This window comes from Macaca mulatta, chromosome 15 (genome assembly GCF_049350105.2).
Source record: "Macaca mulatta isolate MMU2019108-1 chromosome 15, T2T-MMU8v2.0, whole genome shotgun sequence".
Taxonomy (NCBI): Eukaryota; Metazoa; Chordata; class Mammalia; order Primates; family Cercopithecidae; genus Macaca; species Macaca mulatta.
In genome coordinates, this window is record NC_133420.1 from 8,945,025 (window position 1) to 8,970,435 (window position 25,411).

At 58.6% G+C, this 25,411-nt stretch overlaps 1 protein-coding gene across 4 annotated transcripts in view; it reads right to left on the reverse strand.

Annotated features, from left to right (window-relative positions):
* Positions 1 to 406: 406 nt before the first annotated feature.
* ADAMTSL2 (ADAMTS like 2) overlaps positions 407 to 25,411 on the reverse strand; it is a 42,957-nt gene continuing 17,952 nt past the window's right edge. For all 4 annotated transcript variants that reach the window (XM_077967222.1, XM_015116429.3, XM_015116430.3 and 1 more), the window contains exons 10-19: positions 19,738 to 20,095; positions 18,511 to 18,883; positions 13,178 to 13,275; positions 8,883 to 9,009; positions 7,456 to 7,669; positions 7,185 to 7,340; positions 6,385 to 6,555; positions 5,459 to 5,635; positions 1,945 to 2,089; positions 407 to 1,176 (exon numbers count right to left, since the gene is read on the reverse strand). In XM_077967222.1, coding sequence (XP_077823348.1) covers positions 1,058 to 1,176; positions 1,945 to 2,089; positions 5,459 to 5,635; positions 6,385 to 6,555; positions 7,185 to 7,340; positions 7,456 to 7,669; positions 8,883 to 9,009; positions 13,178 to 13,275; positions 18,511 to 18,883; positions 19,738 to 20,095 — 1,938 coding nt within the window. In that variant the 3' untranslated portion in view covers positions 407 to 1,057. The remainder of the gene's footprint in view (positions 1,177 to 1,944; positions 2,090 to 5,458; positions 5,636 to 6,384; positions 6,556 to 7,184; positions 7,341 to 7,455; positions 7,670 to 8,882; positions 9,010 to 13,177; positions 13,276 to 18,510; positions 18,884 to 19,737; positions 20,096 to 25,411) is intronic.

A 25,411-nucleotide genomic window follows, 5' to 3' on the forward strand; every position in this document is an offset into this window, starting at 1 on the left:
CCAGAGCTTGAGGTGGGCCCCGCCCCGCGCCCCGAATACCTGCCTCATCTCCTCTGTTCTTGCCCACGTGCTTGGAGGTGGGTGCCCTACACCTTAGCCAAGGTCCCTGACCCCTGCTCCCACAGGTCCTGTACCACTTGCTGATGGGCTCGAGATGTCAACTCCACTCCTCCTCCGGTGCCTGAGTCCCAATGTCCCCAAACGCCTTCCCTGTATGCTTCCCACGCCTCTCGTTGCCTTTCATCTGCACCTGTCTTTCTCCTCGGAGCAGGTGCTGTGGCCCCCGCCGGCCCACCCTTGCACTCCAGGCCTCAGCAAGCTGGAGAGACCCCACAGAGCCAGGCCCGGGCCCACCACGCCCCCAAGCAACCCACTCCTCCAGCCAGAAGCAACTGAGACCCCATGATGCCACCATAAATAGGACCACTTTATTAACGTAGATGAGCACTGACGATGACTGCAGGGGCGGGGCCCGCGGACCATCCCCAAACGTCCAGTGGGCAAGCGCCTCTGCCCGGGGTAGAAAGTGCGGCGGGAAGAGAGCTCCACGGGAGGGGCTCTATAGGAGGGAGCACGCCTGGGCCTCCTTGGCTGCCTGTGTCCCTCTCACCCTGTGGTCTCCGAGGGAGGGAGGCTCCCCCCACATTGGGCTCGCCTGCAAGTTTCCTTGAGAAGGCCCTGCCACCTAGAGAGGGCGTGGGCTGCCGGCCCGGGGCAAGACACCTCCACTGCTGGCTGTGGGCCTCGGGCCCCTCGGCTGGGGGCTGCTGGGGGCTGGGGAGTGGGAGCCACACACACAGGATCCACGCAGGAACACAGACAGGTTCCCACGGCACGGGTGGCCCTGTCTGGGGGAGGCCAGTGGGTGCCGGAGTCTCTGCCCCAGGAGCCCAAAAGTCCATGGGCCGTGGGAAGTCCCCTCTTGACAGCCGAGACTCAGTGCCACGTCTCAGGCCAGCATGCCCTGCAGGAGGGGGGTCTGTGGAGGCCCCAGAAGCTGCAGCAGCCCCAGGAGGGGCGCTGGGTCTTCATCTGGAAGGGGCTGCAGCTGCCGGGCCTAGGAGTGGGGGGGCCTGCAGGAGCGGCAGCACGCCTTGCTGTAGTACCAGTGCCCGCAGAGGTTCACCTTGATGGCCAGGGCACAGTTGGTACCTGGCTGGTCCTGGCAGCTGTCATCTGGAGAAGGAACACAGGGTGAAGCGGGGCAGTTTCAGGCGGTGCCCAAGGGGTGAAAACCCCAAGGACCCCGACGTGAAGTTTTCCAGGGGCAGGTGCTGTGGGCCTCCCACCCCATGGTGGGTCTCCATCTCTAGCTCTCTGCCACCTCTTTCCTGGCCCATCTCTGTCCCCAAGATGTCGCTGTCCCAGATCACAACAGGTGATTTGATCTGTGTCCCAAGAGGAGTGATGCCTAGAGGAGCTACAGATGCCACACCTGGAGGCCTAAGCATCCCCACGCGGTCCACAAGGGCCGTCCACGTCCACCACTCAATGTATCCAAAACAGAACTCATCACGTGCCCTGCACCTGGTACCCCCTTGGAGCCTGTCCCCTGTCCCTCCTCCAGATGCCCAGGCCCTGCTTCAGCTGTTCCCCTCCCTGCCCCCTGTGTGCCAGCCCCTGGCCATTCCAGCTGAGTCATCCTGGATTCAGTGGCCCCGCCATCTGAAGCTGACACTTTTCCCAAAGTACAGGTCTCAGCATGGCTCCCTGGGGCCACGGAATCCCAGTCAGGCCTCCTCCATTCCCCTTCCCACTCTCCCCTCCCAGTGGGGCTCAGCCATGCTGGGAGGGAGCCTCCACTCCCGGCACACCTTGGTCTCTCAAGCTGGTTCCCAGGTTCGCCATCAACGTGAGCAATGCCTGCTCACCCTTCAGACCCTGATTCTGTCCTCACCTCCCCCGGGAGGCCCCAGACCCACTCTCAGCCTCCCCGCTCCTCACCTGGGGGCTCCGTGGGGCAGGGCTGCAGATCACAGGCCTGTCTGCCAACAGGTTTCACCAGTGGATCGCAACCACGGACAATGTCGGTCCCCTGGTAGCACTTGACATCTCGCATCCTCACGCCCACCCCGCAGGTCTTGGTGCACTAGTGTGGGAGAGACAGAGGGCCTGGGGAAAGCCTCCTGATGCAGCAGGGGCCTTGGCAGGAGGCGGGGAGCCTGCGCATCCCCCCTTCCCCACCCCACCCTTCCCAGGTGGCTGTGAGTCCCAGCTGACACAGGTCCCGTGGAAGCCAATTTGAAACCCGACCTGCACCTCCAGGGCTGAGTGGAGGTGCCGACAAAAGGGCATTGGCTGGCAGTCGGGAGGCTCTGATTGTCTCCCACCGAGGGCTGCCTCAGTCTCCCTGGATGCACAGTGAGGGGTGGTCCTTCCTCTCTCATCTCCCAGGGGTTCCGGGCACTGGCTGGCAGTCAGGAGGCTCTGATTCTCTCCCCACGCAGGGCTGCCTCAGTCTCCCCAGATGCACAGTGAGGGGTGGTCCCTCCTCTCCCATCTCCCCGAGGGTCCTCTGGCCCCAGCTTTCCTGGGTCTGTGGTGCAGACTGTTTGTTGTGGGCCGATCAAATGCATCTCGCGAAGCCACCACCCCCTCCAGTGGCTCCCTGTCCAGATGTTCCCCTTGGAAAACCCCGCTGAGCTCCCCAGAACACCAGAGACATGTGGTGGCCCCAGTCACCCTGCTGTCCTCCTGCCAAGATCCCACAGGCGGTGGCTCCTTCACACTTCCCCCCACGTGGGTGACCCCACGTCACCCAGGCACGTCTGGGACCTGAGCCCTCGGTTCTCTGAGGTGGGCGGGGTGGGAGGCCCTGGCCCTGGGGCCCACTCTCCACTTCTGTTTGCAAAGGAGCAGGAGGACCGATTAAGACTTGGCAGAAAGACTGCCGCCTGCCTGCCTGCCTGCTCCGAGCCAGGGGGTGGGGGCTGGCACCGTCTGCAGGCGAGGAGAGGCCGGCTTGGCGCTGACGGCGTGAGGACAATCAGCCTTTGGCAGGGCCCCGAGGAGCCTCTGGACGTGCCTCTGGAGAGCAGCACATTCCCGGCCAGCCCTGGTGCCAGCTCCTCTGCCCCTGGGGAGTGGATGGGACTGGGCAGCTTCGGGAACAAACACTGACTGAGCCGCCGCCGTGCACCGGCATCGGGGGGGCAGCCGCCAGGAAGGAGGAGTCCATGTGCCCACCAGCCATCTGTGCCAGCCACGCCTCATCCAGCCCTGCCACCTCCTCATCAGGGCTAGGAGGATGGTCCTCCCCAGCATCCCAGGCTGTCCTTCTGGGGTCCCCCCTTCATGGTCTCCCCGTGCCATGGCTCATCACCCTCTGGGGTCCCCCCTTCATGGCTTCATGGTCTCCCTGTGCCATGGCTCATCACCCTCTGGGGTCCCCCCTTCATGGCTTCATGGCCCCCCACGCCATGGCTCATCACCCAGCAAGGTACCTGCACCGAGTGGGTCCCAGTTTCCTGGCCCCACAGTGGCCCCCCATCTGAAGCTAGTGCTCTTCCCAAACTACAGACCTGGGCTGACTCCCTGGGGCCCTGGAACCCCAGTCAGCCCCCCTGCCCCTTCCCACTCTCCCCTCCCACCGGGCTTAGCCTTTCCAGGAGCCTTCATGACCCAGCACACTGTGGTCTCTCCAGGTGACTCCCAGCAAAAGCCGGCTCACCCTTCAGGTCCTGGCTCTGCCCAGGCCTCCCCCGGGAAGCCCCAGGCCCACGCTTAGCCTTTCCCCTCCTCACTTGGGTGTCCTTTGGTGGGCAACAGGGAATGAGTGGGTGGGTGTTCTCCCTCCTGAATAAGCATGTGTGCAATAGGGCAGGCAGAGGCCCTGGGGGATCAGGGTGGACGCCAGACACCACCCAGTGTGCACGGAGAGCCTGGGGCCTGGCGAGGGCCCAGGACCTGGACCCCAATCTCTGAGCAGGGCCACACTGGGGTCCCCGCTCACTCCTCACAGACTCTTGGACTCTCTGCCTTGAACTCATAAGGTTTAGGATTTGGCACCCACCCGCCACAATGACCAAGACATAGAGCCCTCGGGTACCAGGGCCTGAGACACAGTGGGGCACTTCACCATGAACGTTCCAGGCCCCGAGTCCCATCTGACACCCCTATTTTGTCGCCTGGGTATTCAGAGTTGGCCCATGAGGAAACTGAGGCTACAGGTAGCTGGAGACCCCAGGTAAACAGCCTGGCTATGGCAGCCCCTGCCCAGTGATTCCCAGATACCCTCTGGACACTCCCAGGTCCCCCTCTCAGAAGCTCATGGCATCGCCAGGTGGGAGGGGCTGGGACTGGCGCCAGGGCTGGCGCTGCTGTGAAAGGGGCATGGAGGGCTGGCGTGTCACAGCCGATGTGAGTTATTCAAGCTGGAGTCTAGACGGGACTGCCTCCGTGGGGCCCAGAAGGCGGAGGGGCACCCACTGGCACAGGGCAGGGCTCTGGAGTCTCCTGGAGGCCCCACAGGAAGTGGCACAGAAGGGGAAAACAGCAGGGGAGGTGAAAGTAACCTATTTGCTCTGCAAGACAACTGGGGGTGAGGGGGCGCCCAGTTTGCCACCCCCTCTGTGAAACCAGGGCTGCCCACCCACCTCGGGGCTCCCTGCCCAGGGCCCCTCAGGATGAGCTGGTCCAGGCCCCCCTTCCCTTGCAGATGCCACACCCCACCTAGGTTTCACTCTAGGGCCATGGACAGGCCTGGCCTCCAATGTCTGCTACAGCCCCCAGTAACTGTGGGACCCCGAGTGGGCCAGAGAGTTCTCTGAACTTCAGTTTCTTCCTCTGAGGAATGGGGAAAAGGACCCCTCCTCATGGCACTACTGGGAGAGAGGAGACCCTTCCGGCAAAGAGCTGGGCCAGGGTGGCCACACATGCCTCAAGGCCCCAGGATGGGAGGGCTCTCCTCCCCTCTACAAAGACAGCCAAGATCTCAGCTCTGTCCTGCCTGACATCCTGACACTGGGGCATTCTGGGGGCCCAAGAGTCAAAGAATCTCGGAGGGGCCAGACCTGTGCAGGAAACTTACTGCCCTTTCCTCTGGCCCCGCCGGTGTCCTGACCTGGGGTGCGTGTGTATTACGGTCTCCCTAAATCCCAAGCTCCTACCTTGGCTGTGGCTCCCGGAGGGCCAACCCTGTGTGTGCCTCAGCCCAATCTGCTCCTCCCGCCCACCTGGGGCCTGTCTATCCCGTGGTGTCAGGCGCATGGGCTGCCAGGCGCAGGATGAGTGCCACAGGGATCCCAGGGACAGGATCAGAGAAGGCTTCCCGGAGGTGCTGGCTCTGGCACCAGCTGACGTGGTGGAGTTGAGCAACCTTCCTGGGAAGGAAGGCCCTCACAGAGGCTGTCGGGGAGGGAGGAGCGGGAAGCACTTAAGGAGCCTTGAGGCAGGAGGGGCGGGATCAAAATTCAGGTCTGGCCTCAGGCAGCCTCAGAGGGGCCAGCTGGGAGCTCACCTCTGACCACGGGCTGGTGTACCACTTGAAGCAGGGCCTCTCGAAACACGTGCTCTCCTCGGGAGGCTTCTTGGCGAGCCCACACTCGGGGCCGCTGCGCGTCTGCGGCTTCCCGTTGGCCAGCTCCATGCAGAGCACCAGCCGCTTCTTGACCCCGCGCCCACAGGTGGTGTTGCACTGAGGCCGGGGCAGAGGGAGCGGGTCAGCGCCAGGGCCCAGCAGGACCCTATACAGGGCCCACGGCGACTCTGGTGACAACGGTCTGGTCAATAGCAATTGGGTGAGAATGCTCCAATGCATCACAAACTGGCTGAGAACTCTCTGTTCGATAACCATTTGGCCCCAAATGGATTTGATCAAAAGCAATTTAGCACAAAACCATCTGTTTTGAAACAAATTGGCTAATGACAATTTGGCCAATGATGATTTGGCCAAAATCAATTTAGCAGAAAACAATTTGGCCCGAGATTATCTGGTTTAGTGATCTGCCTGGAGCTGCTGGTTGAAAGCAATTTGTGGAGAGCAACTCGTCTGAAATGGCAAGTTGATGACGACGACAGGTGGGCGGGGAAGACACACTGGTCATGATCAAAGGTTGCACAGGCCCCTGGGCCAGGAGCAGGCAGCCGGAACAACCCCCGTCCTTAGCTTTCTGCATCCCAGGGACTTGGGGGCCCAGGCTGGGGACAATGCCAATTCTGCACACACCACTGAGCCATGCAAAATTGGGATTTGGGGACTTGAAAGGTGTTTTCCTACCTTTTAAGCCTTTTGTATTCGAAACTAATTTTTAGGGAATGGTCCCTCATAATTTGCAATGAATTCCTCTTTTCCACCCATCTGTGGTCCCAGCCACCTGGCTCTCCTCTCCGGCCAAATGTTCTCCAGACACTGGGAGGCCCTTCAGCGGGCTCTGGGGCACTCACCCGCTCCCAGTCCTGGGCCAGCCAGTGGGCGGGACAGTTTTTGTCCCCACAGGGGTGGATGGCCAGAGGCTTGGTCTCCATCTGGCACTGGGACTCAGGTACCACTCGTCCGTCGCTGGTCTTGCAGTACACGTGCCTGATGGTGCGGCCTTGCCCGCAGCTTCCACTGCACTGCAGGGGAGAGAACAGGCAGGGGACATCGAGTGAGAGGCAGCCACGCCAGGAGGGGCCCTGGATGTCAGTCCCAAGGGAGAGGAGTGGCTCCCAGGCAGTGTCGAAGCGGTTGCCACGGTAACCACTTTTTAAATAACATTTTCTGTTCTAATTACAGAAATAATGCATGCTTGATGAAAAGCACACACAGAGAAAAGCACACTTAAAAAGATCTGTGCACCCACCACCCAGAGGCGACCCCAGCTAGCATCTGAGTATCTCTCTCGATGAGAGAGACCGGGAAAGAGACAGAGACACAGAGAGACAGAGATAGGGGGAGACAGAGAGACTCGGAGACAAACAGAGACAGGGAGACAGAGACAGACAGAGGGACAGAGACACAGACACAGACAGGGAGATAACGGCAGAGAGAGACACAGAGAGATAAACAGGTGATAGAGGGAAGGTGATGCTGGTCACGTGTTTGGAGAGTTTTGATTCCTATGGTAACACGGGAGAAGGCTGGTTGGACAGTCTTCACCTCACACCCTTGCCTCAGAAAAAATGGAAACAGAGGCACATCAAGGCAAAGCTCTGGGACCCCCTCACCAGCCACACGCCCAGCCACCCCTCAGTGCAGGCCTCACCGGTCCCCAGTCGGAGACAGTCCACTGCCGGTCACAGGGCGGGCCCGTGCAGTTCTTCTCCCCTACAGGCCTGGTGTTGGGGTCACACAGCTTCTCATCCTCTGAGCAGCGGATGTCCCTGGTCACCACACTGCGCTCCCCACACTTGGCAGTGCACTGTGGCAGCAGGGGGAGGGGGTGGGGGGGCATGGTGAAGGTGTAGCCACCTCCATTTCCCAAGCCCAGCTCCCCAGCTCTTCCTGACCCCCGGCTTGCTCCCGCAGGCGCTCACCTCGGACCACTCTGACATCTCCCACTGGGGCCCGCAGGCGGGGTTCCGGCAGGTCTTTCGTTCCTCAGGCCGCACGGCCTCGGCTGCCTCACACAGGTCGCTGTACACGGAGCTGTCGAAGCCGGGCGAGAGCATCTTCCAGCAGCGCACGACGCGGAACTGGTAGCCCTCTCCGCAGGTGCGCGAACACTCGCTCCAGCTGCTCGTCTCCCACCTGCCCCGGGAGCAGATGGCCTTCAACGATCCCCCTGTGGTGACCGGGACCCCATGCAACCCACACCCCTAGAGAAAACACGGTTCCTCCCTCCCCCCCCCATGTGGTCCAAAACCACACGCCACAAGCTAAGCTGGACAGGAGGGTGTCGAGGCCCAAGGGTGCAGGCTGGGCCATGACGGCCCCGGAGGTCTTCAGGGAGCACCTTAGCAAGGTGGTTGGCGGGTGCCCTGAGTGTGGGCTCGGCATTCCTGCCCCTTTGTGCCCTGCTGTGTCACACAGGTGGCTGTGCCCCCATGGGACTCTGACGAGGGTGGAAGTGAGCAGAAGGCACATTTCTGGATCTGTGTCCAGAAAGGGGGCCTGGCCAGCGTGCTGGGGAAAGACCTCGTTCCCCTCAGCCTGAGCTGGGAGAGGTTATGAACAAGACTTGGAAGTCTTCCAGGCAGATAGACTTGGAATAAGAGGTCCAAAGCTGATGGGCTCTGAGCGGAAGGACAGGGCCTGCTGGACGCCACCCCTGGGCCAGGCTTAGCAGCATTCTGGAGACCCTGGGCGTTCTGCCCTTCCCAGAAAGGAGCAAACGTGCAGGATGCGGGAGGCCCTGGATGGAGCAGCCCAGAAAAGAAGAGGCAGTGTGGTTGTGCGTAGGGAGCAGGAGAGCTCAGCCTCCAAGGAGCGTGGGATCCTCGTTGGTGGAGGCCGGCACCCTCAGGCTCATCTGGGGACCCCACTTGTCACTAGGGGTAGGATGCACTCAGCTCAGTCTGACTGCGTCCACAAGGCAGGAGACGAGGCCCAGGGGTCAAGAAAACAGGCCTCCACCCACATCCAAGGGACAGTCAATAGGCATGGAATCGTGGAAATAATCCCTTTGGGTTTCTAAAAATCCTAGATGTGCCAAGCGGACCTGGTGGGGCAAAGAGATCTCTGTAACATAGAGTAATGTTGAGAATGGTTTCTAAATCTATGGTGGCAAGCATTTATGGAGCACCTACTGTATACGAGGCACAGTGACAGATTAAACTGCAACTCCTGGGAAGACACAGAAGGTCTCTGAGAGGTGAGGTCTCTATGCCCCTCCTCAAAGCACCCCCACGGACCTGCACACAAAGCACCTCTACGGGGCAGCGGGGTAAGTCTGACTGCTTCTCTGGGCAGAGCCCCGCACCCCCCTTCCAAGCCCCTGCCCAGGGCCCCCGGTGGCAGGTACCTGGGCTGGCACTCCCTCCCGGCGCAGAACTCGTGTACAGGCTCGGGACGAGTCAGGGCATCGCAATAGCTGTCATCCACCTCGACCCCATCGTAGCGGACACACATGGCGTACGTAGACATGACCCCTGGGTTCGGGACGGGGAGGGCCTGTAAGCCATGCCAGCACCTCGGAGCCCAGGAGACAGGCCTCAGGACTTGGGGCAAGTCACCTGACCTCCAGCTCAGCTTTCTGGCTTGGGGATCAGTCACAGCTTGTGGAACTGCAGCATTAGAGCAGCACTGTGGGTCTAAGCTGTGCGGGTCCGAGCTCTTCTCTTTGCCCCCCGACCCCACCCCACCCATCCCGGCTGGGCTCCCAGTTCCCACGTCACGGAGTCCGGGCTTTGAGTCCACTCCAGCTGGCCCCCGTGGAGGTGCAGAGGCAAACACAGTCAGGTGTCCCCCATTGCCAGGCGTTCAGCAACCACCCATTGCTGGGTGGACGGGCAGGTGGGAGTGAAACCTGACCGCTCCAGCCCCGTCAGCCCCCTCAGAGGTCATGGTGGGGGCTTGGGTGCGCCCTGCCCTCTACGGCATGCCCCGGACTTAGCAAGCATCATCTTGAACTTTATTTTTTTGAGATAGAGCCTCACTCCGTGGCCCAGGCTGGAGTGCACTGGTGCAATCTCAGCTCACTGCAACCTCCCCCTCCTGGGTTCAAGCAATTCTCCTGCCTCAGCCTCCTGAGCAGCTGGGATTACAGGGACCTGTCATCACGCCCGGCTAATTTGTGTATTTTCATAGAGACAGGGTTTCACCATGTTGGTCAGGCTGGTCTTGAACTCCTGACCTCAGGTGATCTGCCCGCCTCGGCCTCCCACAGTGCTGGGATGACAGGCGTGAGCCACCATGCCAGGCCTGAACTTTCTTTAATCATCACTGTGTGCCTGTCTTTGCTGGTGCCCCATACTCTGTAATCCCATCGGGGGACAGTGGGTGACAGGCAGCCCTCACCTAGCAGTGCCACTTCCTTGACCACATCTCCACCTTTTGCTTCTCTTGTCCTCGCCCTGACACCCTCACCTGGTACCGAACTGCCACACAGGCCCAGCTCCCTGCCCAGGAGCAGGATGATGCTGGGGGAGCCGGCAGCAGTGGGAACAGGCTTGGGCTGGGGTTAGGGTTTGCTGCTTCTGCTGTGTGTGTGTGTGTGAGAGTGTGAGAGTGTGTGTGTGTGTGTGTGTGTGTGTGTGTGTGTGTGTGGCCACCGGAGACAGACCCAGCCTTCCGGGATGACGGGCATCATGGAACGGTCTTGGCTGCAGCTGCCAGTTCCCCCAGAAGGAAATCGGTTTCCCCATACCCAGAGAGCCCAGCCACCCAGCGGCGCGTGTCTGCAGGCCAGCGGCTCCTGCCTCTCCAAGCCCCAGCCCTGGATGGAACGAAACAGCCTGGGAAGCAGCCGACAACGGGATTTTTTCTTTTTTCCGTCAAGGACGAGCCAGGCTGCAATCACGGTTCCTCTCCCGCCAGAGCTGGGCCGTGCAGCCTTTAGCCTTCTCTGAGGGGGAGGCAGGCTTCCCGGCCAGGTCTGCTCGGAATGTTCCAGGCCTCAGAGACACCCGCTCTGGGGCCCAGGGAGGTGCGGGGCTGGGGACTTGCAGACCATCGCCAAGTGCCTGGTTATTCATTCGCTCCTCGTCATGGAGTGGAAACGCGGCAGGCCTTGGTCAAGAGAGACTGGAATCCAAGTCCCAGCTCAGTGCCTCCCTGGGGTGACGTGACCGTGACCGGACTCCAGGCCTCAGCGTGCTCCTTCCCAAAATGAGAACCTTCCAGAAAGCGGGTGAGAATCCAATGCCAGGATGTTTTTTCCTGGGCACCCTCTTCATGACACCCATCTCGAAAAGGGTGCTTTTCAAACCCCCTGAGCCACAGAACCCTCCCTGAAACAAAAGAAAGGGGAGGATGAAGCCTGGGGGCTGCGGGATCCACTGTCCTCACCACGGTGCCCTGGAGCACCGAAGGGCAGCAGACACTTCCGCCTGTGACCCAAGCTGAGGCCAAACTCACGCCCCTCTGTTGCTGTGGCTCCAAAAGAGTGTCTTCAAAGAAAAATCTAAAAGCAAGCCTCCCCACCGTGACCAAAGCTCAGGGCAGGCTGACCCGCCCCACTGATGGCACTGCCCTGTGCCTGGGTTCTTGCGAAGCACAAGATGGAGGGTGTGCCAATGACCATCCATGAGACATCCACACGGACACAACCTATGAAAAGGGTAGACCCTGACTCTGTTATTTCTGCCCAGTGCCATTCAGCACCTCCCACAGTGACAGGGAACTCTCCCTCCCTCCTGCCCTCTCTCTCTCTCTCTCTCTGTCTCTCTGGGTGGCTCATCTCTATTTCTGAACAGCCTCCTCTAAAGCAGGCTTCCTTCTTCCAGAGCCAAAACCTGTCTTTCTGATTTCCTGTTGTCCTCTGCTCCACTGCACCTTGGACCACGCTGCACAGACCCAGTCCAGCCCCCTCCCTGCCATTCTCTGGGTGTTGGGAGACGGTACTGTGTCCTCCCTGGGGACGTCTTCCACACAGGGCTGCCCATCAGGCCCCTCGCCACCGAGGCTGCCTCACCCTGCAGACGTCTCGAGCGACATCCCCTCCCCAGCCAGCGATGTGTCTGGGAGGAATCACAGATGTTTGCAGACACTTAGTGACAACGCCCACAGGCTTGACACTTACTGACAACGCCCACACACTTGGAGTCCCCTGGCCGGGAAGTGTGGAGGAACTCAGGGCAGGTCCGCAAAGGACTTGGCAAAGCAGACCCCCGTGCTGACACCCCGCCACCAAGCTCAGCTACCCTCGGGGCCTGACCGGAAGGCAGGTCACATGGCTCACTTCCGAGGCCAGCTGTTCCTGGGCATGGTGGAAGCCGCACCCTGCGTCAGGTGGTGGCAGCCACCCTCAGCACAGCAGCATCCATTGACCTCTGACCAGGAGAGGTTATTTCTTGTTTCATGTGGATCCCCACAACCCACCTTTGACATAAATATGTGTCCTAGTTCACCTGTGGAAAATGGGGGCTCGGAAGGATTTGGCAATTTGCCCAGGGCCCATGGTGTGGTCAACCAGGCGGTGCAAGCCTGGCCGTGCAAGCCTGGCCAAGCTGGGTGCTCACCACACCGCCCACAGCATTTGTTTTCCCTCCAGAATGCCAGGCGCAGGGGCAAACACAGCATGCCCCGTGGCTATGCCCTGCTTGGGGGCTCATATAACAGGAGACGGAGCCCTTTCTTCAGCCCCAGAGAGGCAAGGCCAGTGTGAGCAGAGCCTGCATGGTTGCCCCAGCCCCTCCCTCTCTTGGACCCATCTCCTGAGATGCCAGCAGGGCTGCAGAGGGGGTGGCCAAGCTCAGACTGCCCAGCTGCATGGATCCTCACTGGCCAGAGACTGTAAGGGCATCAAATGCCCTGGCAAATGGGGGGCACTGGGGTGGGGCCAAGAGCATCAAACCTTTTGAGGGGCAGCTGGGTGTCCTCTACATCCAAACATGAAGCCCCAAGAATAGATAAAATGTGACCTCAGAGCTGGCACTGGGGTCTCCCTACCACATTTTCTCCCCTGTCAACGCCCCTGTATCCTGGTCCCGGGTTTGACATCCGACCTTGTGGCATCCCCCAGGGGAGGGTACCAGAGTGGGCAGCAGAGGCAGCTCCAGCTCCCAGCAGCTGTGGCCAGTGTCTCGGGGCGATGGTGGCTGTGCAGCCAGACAGCTGTGGGTTCAAATCCCAGCTCAGCTCTTACTAACCACACACATCTGTCTGTCCAGGAACCACTGCAGAGGGTCTTTTTCCCCTTCCTAATTCCTCTCCTGCTGATGAGGTCCTAGAAATTGCCTACTTCCCTTCTTCATAGATCACAGGGGCCTGTGACTCCCTTACTATGTTTGCTGGAAGCAAAAGTAAAATCTCTGCTACCTAAGATTTCTTACTTTTAACCCAAAGGATGTTTGCCCTAACAAAACATGGTATCACTGGCAACAGACAAGGGATCATTGGTGGTGGACTGGGTGACCCCCTGGGGGCCTGGACCCGACCATGGTCTAGCACACTGTGAGAACGAGGGTGGCCTCACCAGACACCCAAACTCCTATCACGCCACACCGCCCCCGAGTCAGGAGGCCACCAGACAAGCACCCCGAGGGCAGTTTGGGGTTGTAAGCTAGTGGGTGGGCCCGACAGCCCCAGCCCGCGTCTGTGGAAATGGGTTCAGGGCAGTTGCTGCCCCTTGGCACCCATGGCACCCGTGACCAGTACCTGTGGTGCAGGTGGCACTGCAGGGCTCATGGGATGAGAGCTTCCACCGGTACATGTCCGCGGGACTCACGCCTTGCTTGCGCGCCTTGGGCCTGGTCCTGAAAGCGAGATCAAGCAGAGAAGGCGATGAGAAGCTCCATGCCTCACCGGCGGGCTCTGGCTTTTCAGGTGAGTGTGTTTTCTTTGGAGAGTACGTTCACCTGAAGCACACACCTGTCGGCCCCAGGCCGACTCTCCACCCGCTACAGTCAGAGTTCCCACTGTCTGAAGTGGAACGGATGAGGCGCCCCCGGAGAGGCACATTTTAGGATCGAACAGACATTGTTTTGCATCTCAGTAACTGCATGGGAGCTGCCCAAGCTCCTTCTGGGGGGCAGGGTGGCCTGAGAATTTGGGGCCCCCAGCACTGTAGTTGCTCCTGCACACACGCAGGCTTCTCGATATCACCTTCTCACATCAGCTAGTGGGTTCCTTCTTCCCACCGGGGAGGGGACCTCAGAGGGTGTCTTATGTACTAAGAATGTTCCAGAATTCTCTCCCACCCCCTCCTCCAGCTGGGACTCTGAGGGAATGGGGGACACTAGGCATCCAGCTTCCAATTATCAAAATTAAAAAGCTCGGCTGCTGGCAGAGGTGTGGCCACAGCCTACAGTGCAATCCGGGTTGGCCATGGCTGCACAGACCTGCTGGGGTTGGGGGAGGCACGCTGGGTCCCCGCCAGCCACCAGCTATGATTCTTGGCTGGAGCCTACGCAGCCAAAGCCAACTATTGTTAGGACTGTTTGCTTCTTTGAACCAGTAGGTGTGCCTGGGCCCAAGCTCCACATCCAATGTGCAGGCTGATTCTGGACTCGGCAGGGGAGGAGGGAAGCAGAGGCAGAGGCAGCTCCACAGCCCGGGCATCTGCTCTGGCACACTGCCATGGAGTCCCGCCGCCTCCGAGCCAGAGAAGGGGCGAGGGCAAGCCAGCACGGTGGACAGCAGGTCCTTCGAGCTTCAACTTTTTAAACAGGACAGTGCAGCAGGTGGCCCTGCCCAATTGGCTCCACTTTCCTCTGGGCCCAGAGGGACTGGCTAGAGATGACCCCGAGCTGCCATACGTCACTGGGCTGAAATGTGGGCCAGGTCACAGGTCCTTCTTCGGGACCTTCCGTCACCTGGGGGTGGTCAGGCTTAGAGCATTATATTCAGAAAGCCTTTCGGATTGACTCCGTGACAGAGACATGCGTTTGGATTGAACGGGGAGTTTACAATGTGTTAGGCAAGTGGGTGAGGATTGCTCTTGTGTTTTGCTTGGACTGGAATGGGAGGATCCCAAAGCCAGGCAGAACTTTTGGGGATGAACGTTGCCTTAACCACACATCTGAGGCCCCAGGAATGATCTACCCACAGGAGCTTCAGCAGTGAGTTCACCGGTGTGGTTCCCTAAACTCAGGGAGGGAGAAGACGAGTGAAGGGAGAAGGGATGAGGACCAAAGCCCAGGAAAGGCAGCAGGCTGGGGGCTGATCCACTTGTCTCTTCAAAGCCTCCCTCACCTGGGAGCTTCAAGCCAGGAGAGTCTGTCCCAGCCCATCCTGGGGCTCGAGGGGAAGGGGAGAGTGCCTTCTCCTCCCTCTTTAAAACTTAAAGCTTTAAAAACGGGGGTGGGGGCCAGGCGCGGTGACTCACGCCTGTAATCCCAGCACTTTGGGAGGCCGAGGCAGGTGGATCACGAGGTCAGGAGATCGAGACCATCCTGACTAACACGGTGAAACCCCATCTCTACTAAAAATACAAAAAAAATTCACCAGGCGTGCTGGCGGGCGCCTGTAGTCCCAGCTACTCAGGAGGCTGAGGCAGGAGGATGGCTTGAACCCGGGAGGCGGAGCTTGCAGTGAGCTGAGATGGCGCCACTGCACTCCAGCCTGGGCAACAGAGCGAGACTCCGTCTCAAAAAAAAAAAAAAAAATGGGGGTGGCTGGGGGATTTCCCAAGACCCTGTCATATCAGAACAAAAGTTTCCTGGAAATCTGGAAACCTGTCCCAATGGGGGCCACTCAGAGCACCCAGATCGGGATGAGTAAGTCCTTTTAGGGAAGGGAGAACCTGGAAGACCAACCCTTAATGTTTGATTCAGAAAACACTAAACTGTGCTGACCAGGTCCCTACCTACTTTCAACAGCTTTAAATTCTCCCCGAGAACAAAAAGAAACGAAAAGATCCAACCCATGCCCCTCCACCCCACCCATGGAGGCGATCCGCCATCTTTATCTAATTACACGCTCTGAGCCAGCAGGCAGCATGACTCATGCCTGACTCAAGAGAGAGCGGGCCTGGTTCAAAATAACCCTTTGGATTTTAAGCACCAAAGGTATTTCTGGAGGGGCTGCCCACACACTCTTCGCAGCAGCACGTGTGGGGCATAGCAGATGCAACTCTCGAACATAACCCTGCATATATTTGCACAACAATGCAACGCCTAGCAGGTTCCGTTCTTGGAAGTAGCACAAGGAAATGGGACACCCAGGAAATCGCTGAAGCACCAATCCATCGCTCTCCTCCATCTGGAAGGAAGACACTGCCCCTCTCAGCTGTGAAAGTCAGAGCTGCTAGACTGGGGCTGGTGACGCCCGTGGAGTCACCACCAGACCGCCTGTCACTCCTCGGGGTCCTTTGCCCAGCTGCCTGGGCAGACACAGGCTCACGGGCTCCCCAGGCAGGAGAAGCTCTGAAGCCACTGTGTTTGTTTATACACAAGCCAGAAAGTACTCTGTTCTTCTCTCCCCCTAAGGCTTCGGAGAGGGACTCCGCGTCTCTGTGTCTCAGACGCTTGTTCCCAAAGTCGGAGTCTGGTGACAGGGGCCCCTCCCTTGATTGTTTGAAGCTTTTCTGGAAAGATGAAAATAGCCTTTCCTTTCTGGGCTGCCCCTTTGATTTTGCCTTCTCTGAGCAGACACGACTTCCTGTGTTTGGACAACGCGGCCGAGACGTGGCTATTTTGGCCCTGGTGGTTTCCCCCGCTGCCTCCCTCTGCCCTTTATCTCTCCAGGCCATCTTTGGTCCCTGGGCGGCAGCATCCTTTGATGGCAGGCCGGTCGGGGGAGCAGCGGCATCTCGGCACTCGGGAACTTTCTGAGGGCTGACAACCTAGTTGATCAATCCTTGAGGCCCCTGACAGGTGCTGGAAATTCAATATATCCTGGGGCGGGGGGCTAGGAGGGGAGGGTAAGAGTCAACCAAGATGGGGCGGGAGAGACTCTTTACAAAGCGGCTTGACGATCAGAAAGCTTGTGCCATGACCCTGGCCTAAGGATCACTGAATATTTGACCTGGTGGGCCCTAAGGGCACCCCCTGACAAGCCCCTCAATGAGAGGTGGGGAAACTGAGGCCCAGAGGAAGACAGAGATGCTCAACTCACATGGTGTCCATGCCTTTAGCCAAATTCCACAGTGAGGTCTTGGTGCCACCCTGATAAACCTTTTCAGAGGGCTCTGACTGGCAGAGAGCTGGCCTCCCTGACCCAGGCAATGGGTCCTGAAAGGTGCCCCCCACTGCTGCCACTTGGAGGCTCAGTTTTCTACTAATAGCTTCTGCTTACGGGAGGCCTTACCGTGTACCCCACACACGGAATACCAGGTAATGCCCTGGACCGCCCTGGGAGGTGAGGAGGGCCCACGCTGAAGACGCAGACAGACTGGTAGCCTTGAGCAGTGCCATTCCCACGAGCAGGCACTGTCTGGGTCCGTCCCTCCCGTCCTTTGCCCAGGGTCCCCTATCAGACTCAGACATTGTACCCAAAGCAAGGCCCGGACTCCTCACCCGAGTCCTGAGAACCAGTCAGAGGTCCCACCTACCCAAGGCTTTGAGCATGTCAGGGTAAAGGGTGAGCAGACAGCCCTGTGCCACCCCTGCGGGAAGAGGGGTAGCTGGAGGAGGCTCCGGGCCCCACTCTGTCCACATCTGCAAAGTAGGGTTCTGCCCAGAGCCTGCCAGAAGTGTCCAGGACATCCTCCCTGTGCCCCACAGCCCCAGGCACCTCAGGGGCCTCAGAAAACAGTTTGAGCAAAGGGGCAGGCATGCCCTGGGGCCTCCTGGCTCACCAGGGAGGCTGGCTTCGTTGCTGTGGTCCCAGGGCTGGATGGGTGGAAGGGTGGCCCCAAACCACATCACCTCGAGAGTGAACCCTGAATCTCCCATCAAATTCAGTCCCTGAGCCCCAAGAAGACCCACTCAGCACTCCCGGCCCAGGCCGGGTTCAGTCCATGCTTGCGTCTAAAGTCAAGGGGCTTGGGCTAGACCTCAGAAAATAAACCCAAATACCAGTGGGCCCATGCCTGCCTCCAACCCCCACTCAACGCCGGTTTAAAATAGCTCCCAGGCGCATATGAGTTGCTGGGAGACAGTGTGGGGACCTTCAAGGGGGGCCCACCCTCTATCTGGGGGTGGGGGGAGCTTGTCACCAGGGACTATGCTCCAGTAGGGACATGGCAGGTCTGGGGTCACCCTGCTCACAGCTGGCCCCTGACCCAGGGACACTCCCAACCTCACACTCCCCCAGGTCTAGCTGTGACTGCCCAGGCATCCCCAGCTGTGACTGTCCAGACATCCCTGGCTGTGACTGCCCAGGTGCCCCCAGACATGGCTGCCCATGTAACCCCAGCTGCGGCCTTGGCTCTGGATGCCTGGCCCCAGGTGGACTCTCTCATGGCCCTCGCCAGCTGCAATGCCAACCTTGTTCTTCATCCCTGATTTCAGGGTCGTGGAGGAACCCACCAGATCCTCTCCAGCCCTTGCTGAGGCCTGGGGCTGAGGCACTCTGCACTTGGGAAGCTGCCCGGACCTCTGCCTCCTCCTAAAGGCGTGTCTGCCATGACTGTCCAGACTTCGAACTCAGGGGTCCCAGGTCCTCGGGCTCTGGGACCTCGAATACACCGCTAGCCCTCTCTGAGCCCACAATAGCCACCCCACCGCTAAGGGCGGTTGTGACAATGGCACGTGTCTATGCATATAAAACGCTGAGCTCCGTCCCTGGCTCACAAGCAGTGCTCAGAGCTGTTACCTTCCAGCCTCCCTTCCCCGCATCAGCTGCACACATAGGGGCTCAGCCCTGGATCCTAATCCACGGACGTAACTTTTGGGGAAAATTCACTCCAGTCCAGGCCTCTGACTTTGTGCTCAGATCCACAGGGCAGTGAGTGGAGAACTACAGGAAGAAGGGGCCCTCTCTCCTCTATTTCTAGGACCCCAGCCCTTCTGGCCAGACCCCCCACAGTAGGGCCTCACTTTCTACCTGGCCTCGGCCCCCTCCTGCCCCCGAGGGCCCTGGTCAGGGCTCAGGAAAGTGCTTCCTACCTGGCCTTGTGAGTCCTGTTCCCGGCCGAGGTGGGCAGGCTGGTGCTGACGTTGGGGAACGGGGCCTCGGCGGAGCTGTTGGCAACCCTGTCGCTGCTCAGCTCCAGGTAGGACCCGTTGAGCAGGTAAGCACCAGCCCCCTCGTTCTCCTCGTAGTCCACGAAGAAGCTCTCGGCCAGGGAGCTCCTCGGAGCACCCTGCGCAAAGATGCTGTTCACAGTCTCATTGAGGGTGAAGTCCTTCAAGTCAGAGCCTGTGCCCAGCAGCTGGTCGGAGATGGCATTAGCCGAGAAGAACTCCTGGGAGGCGAAGTGGGTGTCAACCTCTTGGTCATCCTTGTCCCCGGCGAGAGGAGTCCCTGTGATGTTGAGATCTAGAGAGGAGACAGGTGGCTCAATCATGAGTGTACCCCAGCCCTGGGGGCAAGGGCTGCCCTGGGGAGGGGACCTGGACGAGGGGCGATGGAAACACCGAGCTGAACCAAGAAGCTTCCAGAAGGAAGGCTTCTGCCCAACTAGAGGATAAAATTCGGCCAAAACGGAGGCACGAAGCACACCTGGACCATCTCTCGCTGACGGACTTCTGCAGTGGATTGACTAGCATCCCCCCAAAATTCATACCCCGCCCCCGGAACCTCAGAGTGTGATCTTATTTGGAAATAGGGTCATTGTAGATATAATGAGTTAAGAATCTTGAGATGAAATGATCGTGGACTGAGAAATATCCTTATCAGAAAGGGACAGACAGAGACACTGTCACAGAGGAGGCGGCCCGTGAGGAAAAAGGCAGAGGCCAGAGTGACACGGTCACAACCAAGGGGCACCTGGGGCCCCCGAAGCTTTTGCTCCCTGTGGTGTCTCAGCTGAGGCGAGACCAGGTGCTCGCTGAATGAGCGATGGGATGAGCGAGAGATCAGACCATCCCAGGTTTGACTCCCAGCTCCTCCACGGTGGACTGTGTGACTTGGCCAAGCCACTTCCTCTTTCTAAGCCTCAGTCTCCTCATCCATCAAATGGGGATAACCGCATCTACCTCAAAGAATGCATGGACAGAAGGACCTATCCCAAGTACTTAACCTGCGCTTGCCCAGAGGACATCTGCAGGTACTTGGCAGCTCTTACGAATCTCCTCTGTAGGTTTGCAAAGGGCCTGAGACCCCTCCCCCAAGATCTCCTTCCCTGGGCTGCCTCCCGGGCCCCACCCCCATGCCTCCCTCCTCCTGGTTACCTCGGAAGCCCTTGCCCCTGGGGGGCCCCTCGCAGGCCCCGCCGCCGGCCTGCTCGCACACCTCGTTGGTCTCCTGGCCCTGACTCGGGCCCAGCTCCATGTCCAGGCCCGGGTGGCCAAACAGCCGGTTGTCCAGGCCCAGCCGCTCTGAGGAGGCTTGGCCGTAGAGGGAGCCGTTGTGTGGGACGAAGCCCATCAGCCCGGCCCCGTCCAGGCCCTGGCTCTCAGCGCTCTCGGAGGCGGGCTCGGAGAAGCCGTAGTAGACCGGCTGGGGGCGGCGCTCGTGCGGCTCGTGCGGTGGCTGCAGCAGCGTGTACTCAAAGGTGATGGAGGGGCTTTTGCCATTCTGGTTCCACACCTAGGGAAAGAGAAGTGGGGCCCCAGCCCCTCCTTACTCTGTCCAGCCCCTTCCCCACCAATCCCCTTCCCACAGAGCTGCTGGGAGGATTGTCTGCTGTGACTCACAGCTGAGTCCCCCCAGGGAATAACACTGCCTTGCCCAGCCCAACACAGCGTCCCTGCCCCAGGGGCATCCAAGTCAAACCCTGAGAACAGGGCGGGCGCTGGGGGAGTGTGGTTGGGGGAATGGCCCGCCCTGGGTACAGGTAACAAGAGGCAGGCTGTATGTGGAGAATTTAAGTAATGAAGTCAACTAAAACCTGGCTTGCATTTTCTCCTCACCACGTGCCAGAAATCCTAAGTAATTAGTGTCCTCCCATCACCCTCCAACCCAGAGCCCCACCACGCAGGCCAGCGTGGGAGCACAAAGACCCAGGGTCTGCCTCAATTCGAGACAACAATGAAGGCTCATCCCCGCTCCAGGGCTCCCTGTGGGATGGGCTGAGGCCGCTGGCAGACCCCGGGGCAGCCCGGCTTCTCCCTCTGCAGACCCCTGCTGCCCCTCTCTCTAGGAGTTGCTCTTTCCAGAGATTCCAACCAAAACCAGCCGGTGTCAGGAGCAGGGAGGCCTAGGAAGCAGACTCTAAAATGGGGTGTTGGAGAGGATCACCTGCTGGCAGAGGCAATCAGGGTCCATCTGGGAGTGGCTGGAGCACGAAGACCCCCGGAAGACAATGCCGTTGTGAAAAGGTTCATTGGGAACTGAGAGGGAATGCCAGTGAAAGGAAAGGCACTATTGGTGTGATAGCTCAAGTGTTTGAGAGTTGGCTGGGGCAGGGGTAGCGATTAAAAACTTGTAAAGGGGCCGGGCGCGGTGGCTCAAGCCTGTAATCCCAGCACTTTGGAAGGCCGAGACGGGTGGATCACGAGGTCAGGAGATCGAGACCATCCTGGCTAACACGGTGAAACCTCCTCTCTACTAAAAAATACAAAAAACGGCCGGGCGTGGTGGCTCACGCCTGTAATCCCAGCACTTTGGGAGGCCGAGACGGGTGGATCACGAGGTCAGGAGATCGAGACCATCCTGGCTAACACGGTGAAACCTCCTCTCTACTAAAAAATACAAAAAACTAGCCGGGCGAGGTGGCGGGCACCTGTCGTCCCAGCTACTCGGGAGGCTGAGGCAGGAGAATGGCGTGAACCCAGGAGGCGGAGCTTGCAGTGAGCCGAGATCTGGCCACTGCACTCCAGCCTGGGCGACAGAGCGAGACTCCGTCTCAAAAAAAAAAAAAAAAAATTGTAAAGGACTGTGGAAGTAAAGGACCCCAAGAATGAAAGGACGGCCCGGAAAGGTGAGGGTCTGTGCAGTAGCAGAGAAAGACACCCTCGTGTCAAGCAACTGGAAGGTGGGAGAGGCAGAGGTGCCTCCAAGGAGCAGAGAGTGTGCTCCTCCCAACTCTGCTGGGCCTGCTATGCCCAGGACAGAGTCCAACCAGAAGAGGGGGACCTTGAGACTCAGGGTGTGGGGATCTGAGTCAATACGCTTGAAAAACTTCAAATCTCAAAAGTCCCAAGTCTTCGGAGCCTAAAAAATGGGTCCGTCTCATTCCTCCCTGTTAAAGCCAGCACTACTCCGGCCTGAAAATGACAGAGAGACCTCTGCCTTCACGGCCACGTGGACCTCCCACAGGACTTGGCCTGCCCTTCTCTCCCAGCCACCAGAGCAATAGCTTGGATTAAGTCACATTCTCACCCGGTCCGGGGAGTCCTGGGAGAAGGGACTGTACACCAACAGAACGTCAGGACCAGCCCTCAGGAACTGCTGGGTGCATCCTCTCATGACAAAGACTTTAGCACATTGGTGAGAACGTGGGGAGAAATGCTACCAGGCTACTAGGATGGTACTTAGAAGCATGGAGCGCAGAGATGGGCACGGTGGCTCAAGCCTGTAATCCCAGCACTTTGGGAGGCTGAGACGGGTGGATCACGAGGTCAAGAAATCGAGACCATCCTGGCTAACACGGTGAAACCCTGTCTCTACTAAAAAATACAAGAAACTAGCCGGGCATGGTAGCGGGCGCCTGTAGTCCCAGCTACTCGGTAGGCTGAGGCAGGAGAGCCGAGATCTGGCCACTGCACTCCAGCCTGGGCAACAGAGTGAGACTCTTTCAAAAAAAAAAAAAAAAAAGAAGAAGCACGGAGAAGGCAGGGGCTGACCTACATGAGGCAGATGTAGCCAGCCCATCATATCCTGCATTTTTTTTTTTTTGAGACGGAGTCTCGCTCTATCCCCCAGGCTGGAGTGCTGTGGCATGATCTTGGCTCACTGCAAGCTCCGCCTCCCGGGTTCACACCATTCTCCTGCCTCAGCCTCCCGAGTAGCTGGGACTACAGGCGCCCGCCACCACGCCCCGCTAATTTTGTTTTTGTATTTTTAGTAGAGATGGGGTTTCAATGTGTTAGACAGGATGGATTCAATTTCCTGACCTCATGATCCACCCGCCTCGGCCTCCTAAAGTGGTGGGATTACAGGCATGAGCCACCGCGCCTGGCCCACATTCCGCCTTTAACTCAATAGTTTAGCCTCCACAATAACCAGACAGACCCCGGAGGATCTGCCATCTGAGTCTACATGGGTACTGCATCCTCCACCAAGCGGGCACCCTCCACTGCCAGGGCGTGACCACTGTGTTCTCTCTCCTAGAGCGGATGAGCATGGCCCCATGTTGATCCTAGGTGGCCACTGATCTGGAAAATATGTTCTTTTCTATCCCTGCCAAGAAGGTGGACCAGAAATGATTTCCTTCCCCTGGGGCGGACAACCGTACACGTTTACAGTCTTGACCCAGGGCAACGCTTACGTTTCCGCTCCCAATTACAATACACTGTAAAGGCATCTGGACCACTCCAAGAACTTGACCTTTGTCCTCTGCACTGATACTTAGCGGCTCAGAGGAGCAGGCACTGGTGCTAGAGGTCTTGGTAAAACACCTGTCTTTCAGAGGAGCAGAGATTCAACCCCGTGAACATTCAGCGGCCCCCTACATTAGTGGAAATGTCAGGGTTCAGTGGGTTGGGGTACGCCAGACATCTCTTTGAGAGGAAGGGGAAATTGATGGCATCTCATCCCCTCCACCACGAAGAATAATTCTGGAGCCAGCATATTCTACATCCAAGAATGTTCAATTCATCTGCTGGGTGACATTAAAAGCTGCTGCTGGACAGGTGCAGTGGCTCATGCCTGTAATCCCAGCACTTTGGGAGGCCGAGGCAGACAGATCATGAGGTCAGTAGTTTGAGACCAGCCTGGCCAACATGGCGAAACCCCGTCTCTACTAAAAATACAAAAATTAGCTGGGCCTGGTGGTGCACGCCTGTAGTCCCAGCTACTCTGGAGGCTGAGGCAGGAGAATCATTTGAACCCAGGAGGCGGAGGTTGCAGGGAGCCGAGATTGCACCATTGCACTGTAGCCTGGGCAACAGGGTGAGACTCCATCTCAAAAAAACAAAACAAAACAAAACAAAACAAACAGGTGCTGCTTTGGGTGGAATCCTGAGTGGAAGGGGCCCCACAGCACGTCCAGGCTGTGAGGCAAGCAGCCTGCCACATGGAAAGTATGACCTGGCGGATCCTATAGGAATAGAGGTATCTGTGGTAGGGAAAGATGTCAGACGGAATTTCTGGAAAGCCTTTAGGGAAAGCATAACATAGAACCCTGTGGTTCTGGAGCAAGGCCATCTGCAGCAAATAAATATACATCAGTTGCAAAAAACTTCTGGCACGCTGTGAGGCCCTACTAGAGAAGGAACGCTTGGGCTGCGGGACATCAGGCGACCCACGCAGCCAGAGCTGCCTCCAACATGAGTCCTATCAGCTCCGCCAGCAGCAATCCATCATAAGGTGGAAGTGTTACACCAGGGCTAGGCACAGGCACGGCCAGAGGGTACGAGCGCACTGTGTCAGCAAGGGACCCAAACTCCCCCATCCAAGACCCTTGCACCCACATCCCCTTTCTAGCTCACAGCTATGGCTGGCGGGTGGTGGGCAGGGGGGGCTTGTGATGAAGGGAGAGCAGAGAAAAATGGCCAAACTTGATTCAGAGATGGGTCGGCTTGCCCTGAGGGTGCAAGCTGGAAATGGGCTCTACTTCACTGAAGCCCCATCCAGGGCTGGCCTGGAAAAATGGCAGTGAAGGAAAATCTTCCCTACAGGCTTCAGGCAGCGCACGTGATGTGAGCGTCGGTGTGATGGGAGGCAGGGCAGCCCGAGATGAGAATATGAACTAAATCACGGTCGGTGGCAAGTGGCTCGGCTGGCTGGTCAGGTCAGGAGCCTGGATGGGAAAGATCCGAAGGCTGGAGACCATGAGGTCTGGAGGAGGCCCCTGTGGCTGGATCTAGGGAGTGGGCATAATGGAGGTCCTCATTTCACTTGTTAATTTGTACCAGGAAGCATCACCACGCGAGAGGCACTAAACACCCCAGTAGAAGACAGAATGGCCTTGCCACCGGACACAGGCTAGTCGCTGGCATCAGTCACCCCACTGCAGGCACAATGAATCAGCGTGGAGGAACACGGCTTCTCACTCACCACAGCCACCATAGCTCCTTCCACTCCTGAACGTCCAGTCTCTGGCCTCAACACTAAGCCTCTAAACAGCACCGCCTCTCTAGGAGGCCACTCAGCTACTGGGTGACAACCTGATCACAACAGACCGCTTCCATCCTGGAAGGGGAAACGCCGAATCTGGTCCTAAATAAAAGTTGCGTTTCCTGCCCACAGAACTTCAGCCAGCCCTAACACCCAAGGGCTCACAGAGCATCTGATTGACCGAGACAGGATACCAATAACATGGCACTGGACAAAGGGACCCCCTTTATATCAGAGGACGTGACACAACGGGCACACGACTGTGAGATCCACTGGGCCTGCCATATCCTACAATACCCAGAAACGCCAGCCTGATGGAGCAATGGAGGGGGAGCCACGGTGCCAGCTGAGAGGCCACACACCTGTGAGGGTGGAGCATCCCCCATGAGGTACCACCCACATAAATCAAAGGATTTTCCTTCACTGCCGTTTTTCCAGGCCAGCCCTGGATAGGGCTTTAGTGAAGTAGAGCCCATTTCCAGCTTGCACCCTCAGGGCAAGCCGACCCACCTCTGAAAAGAGTTTGGCCATTTTTCTCTGCTCTTACTTCATCATGAGGGCCCCCCCCCGACACAGCCATAGCTGTGAGCTAGAAAGGGGATGTGGGGACGAGGGTCTTGGATGGGAGAGCTTGCGTCCTTTGCTGACACAGCTCTCTTGTACCCTCTGGCCCTGTGCTTCGTC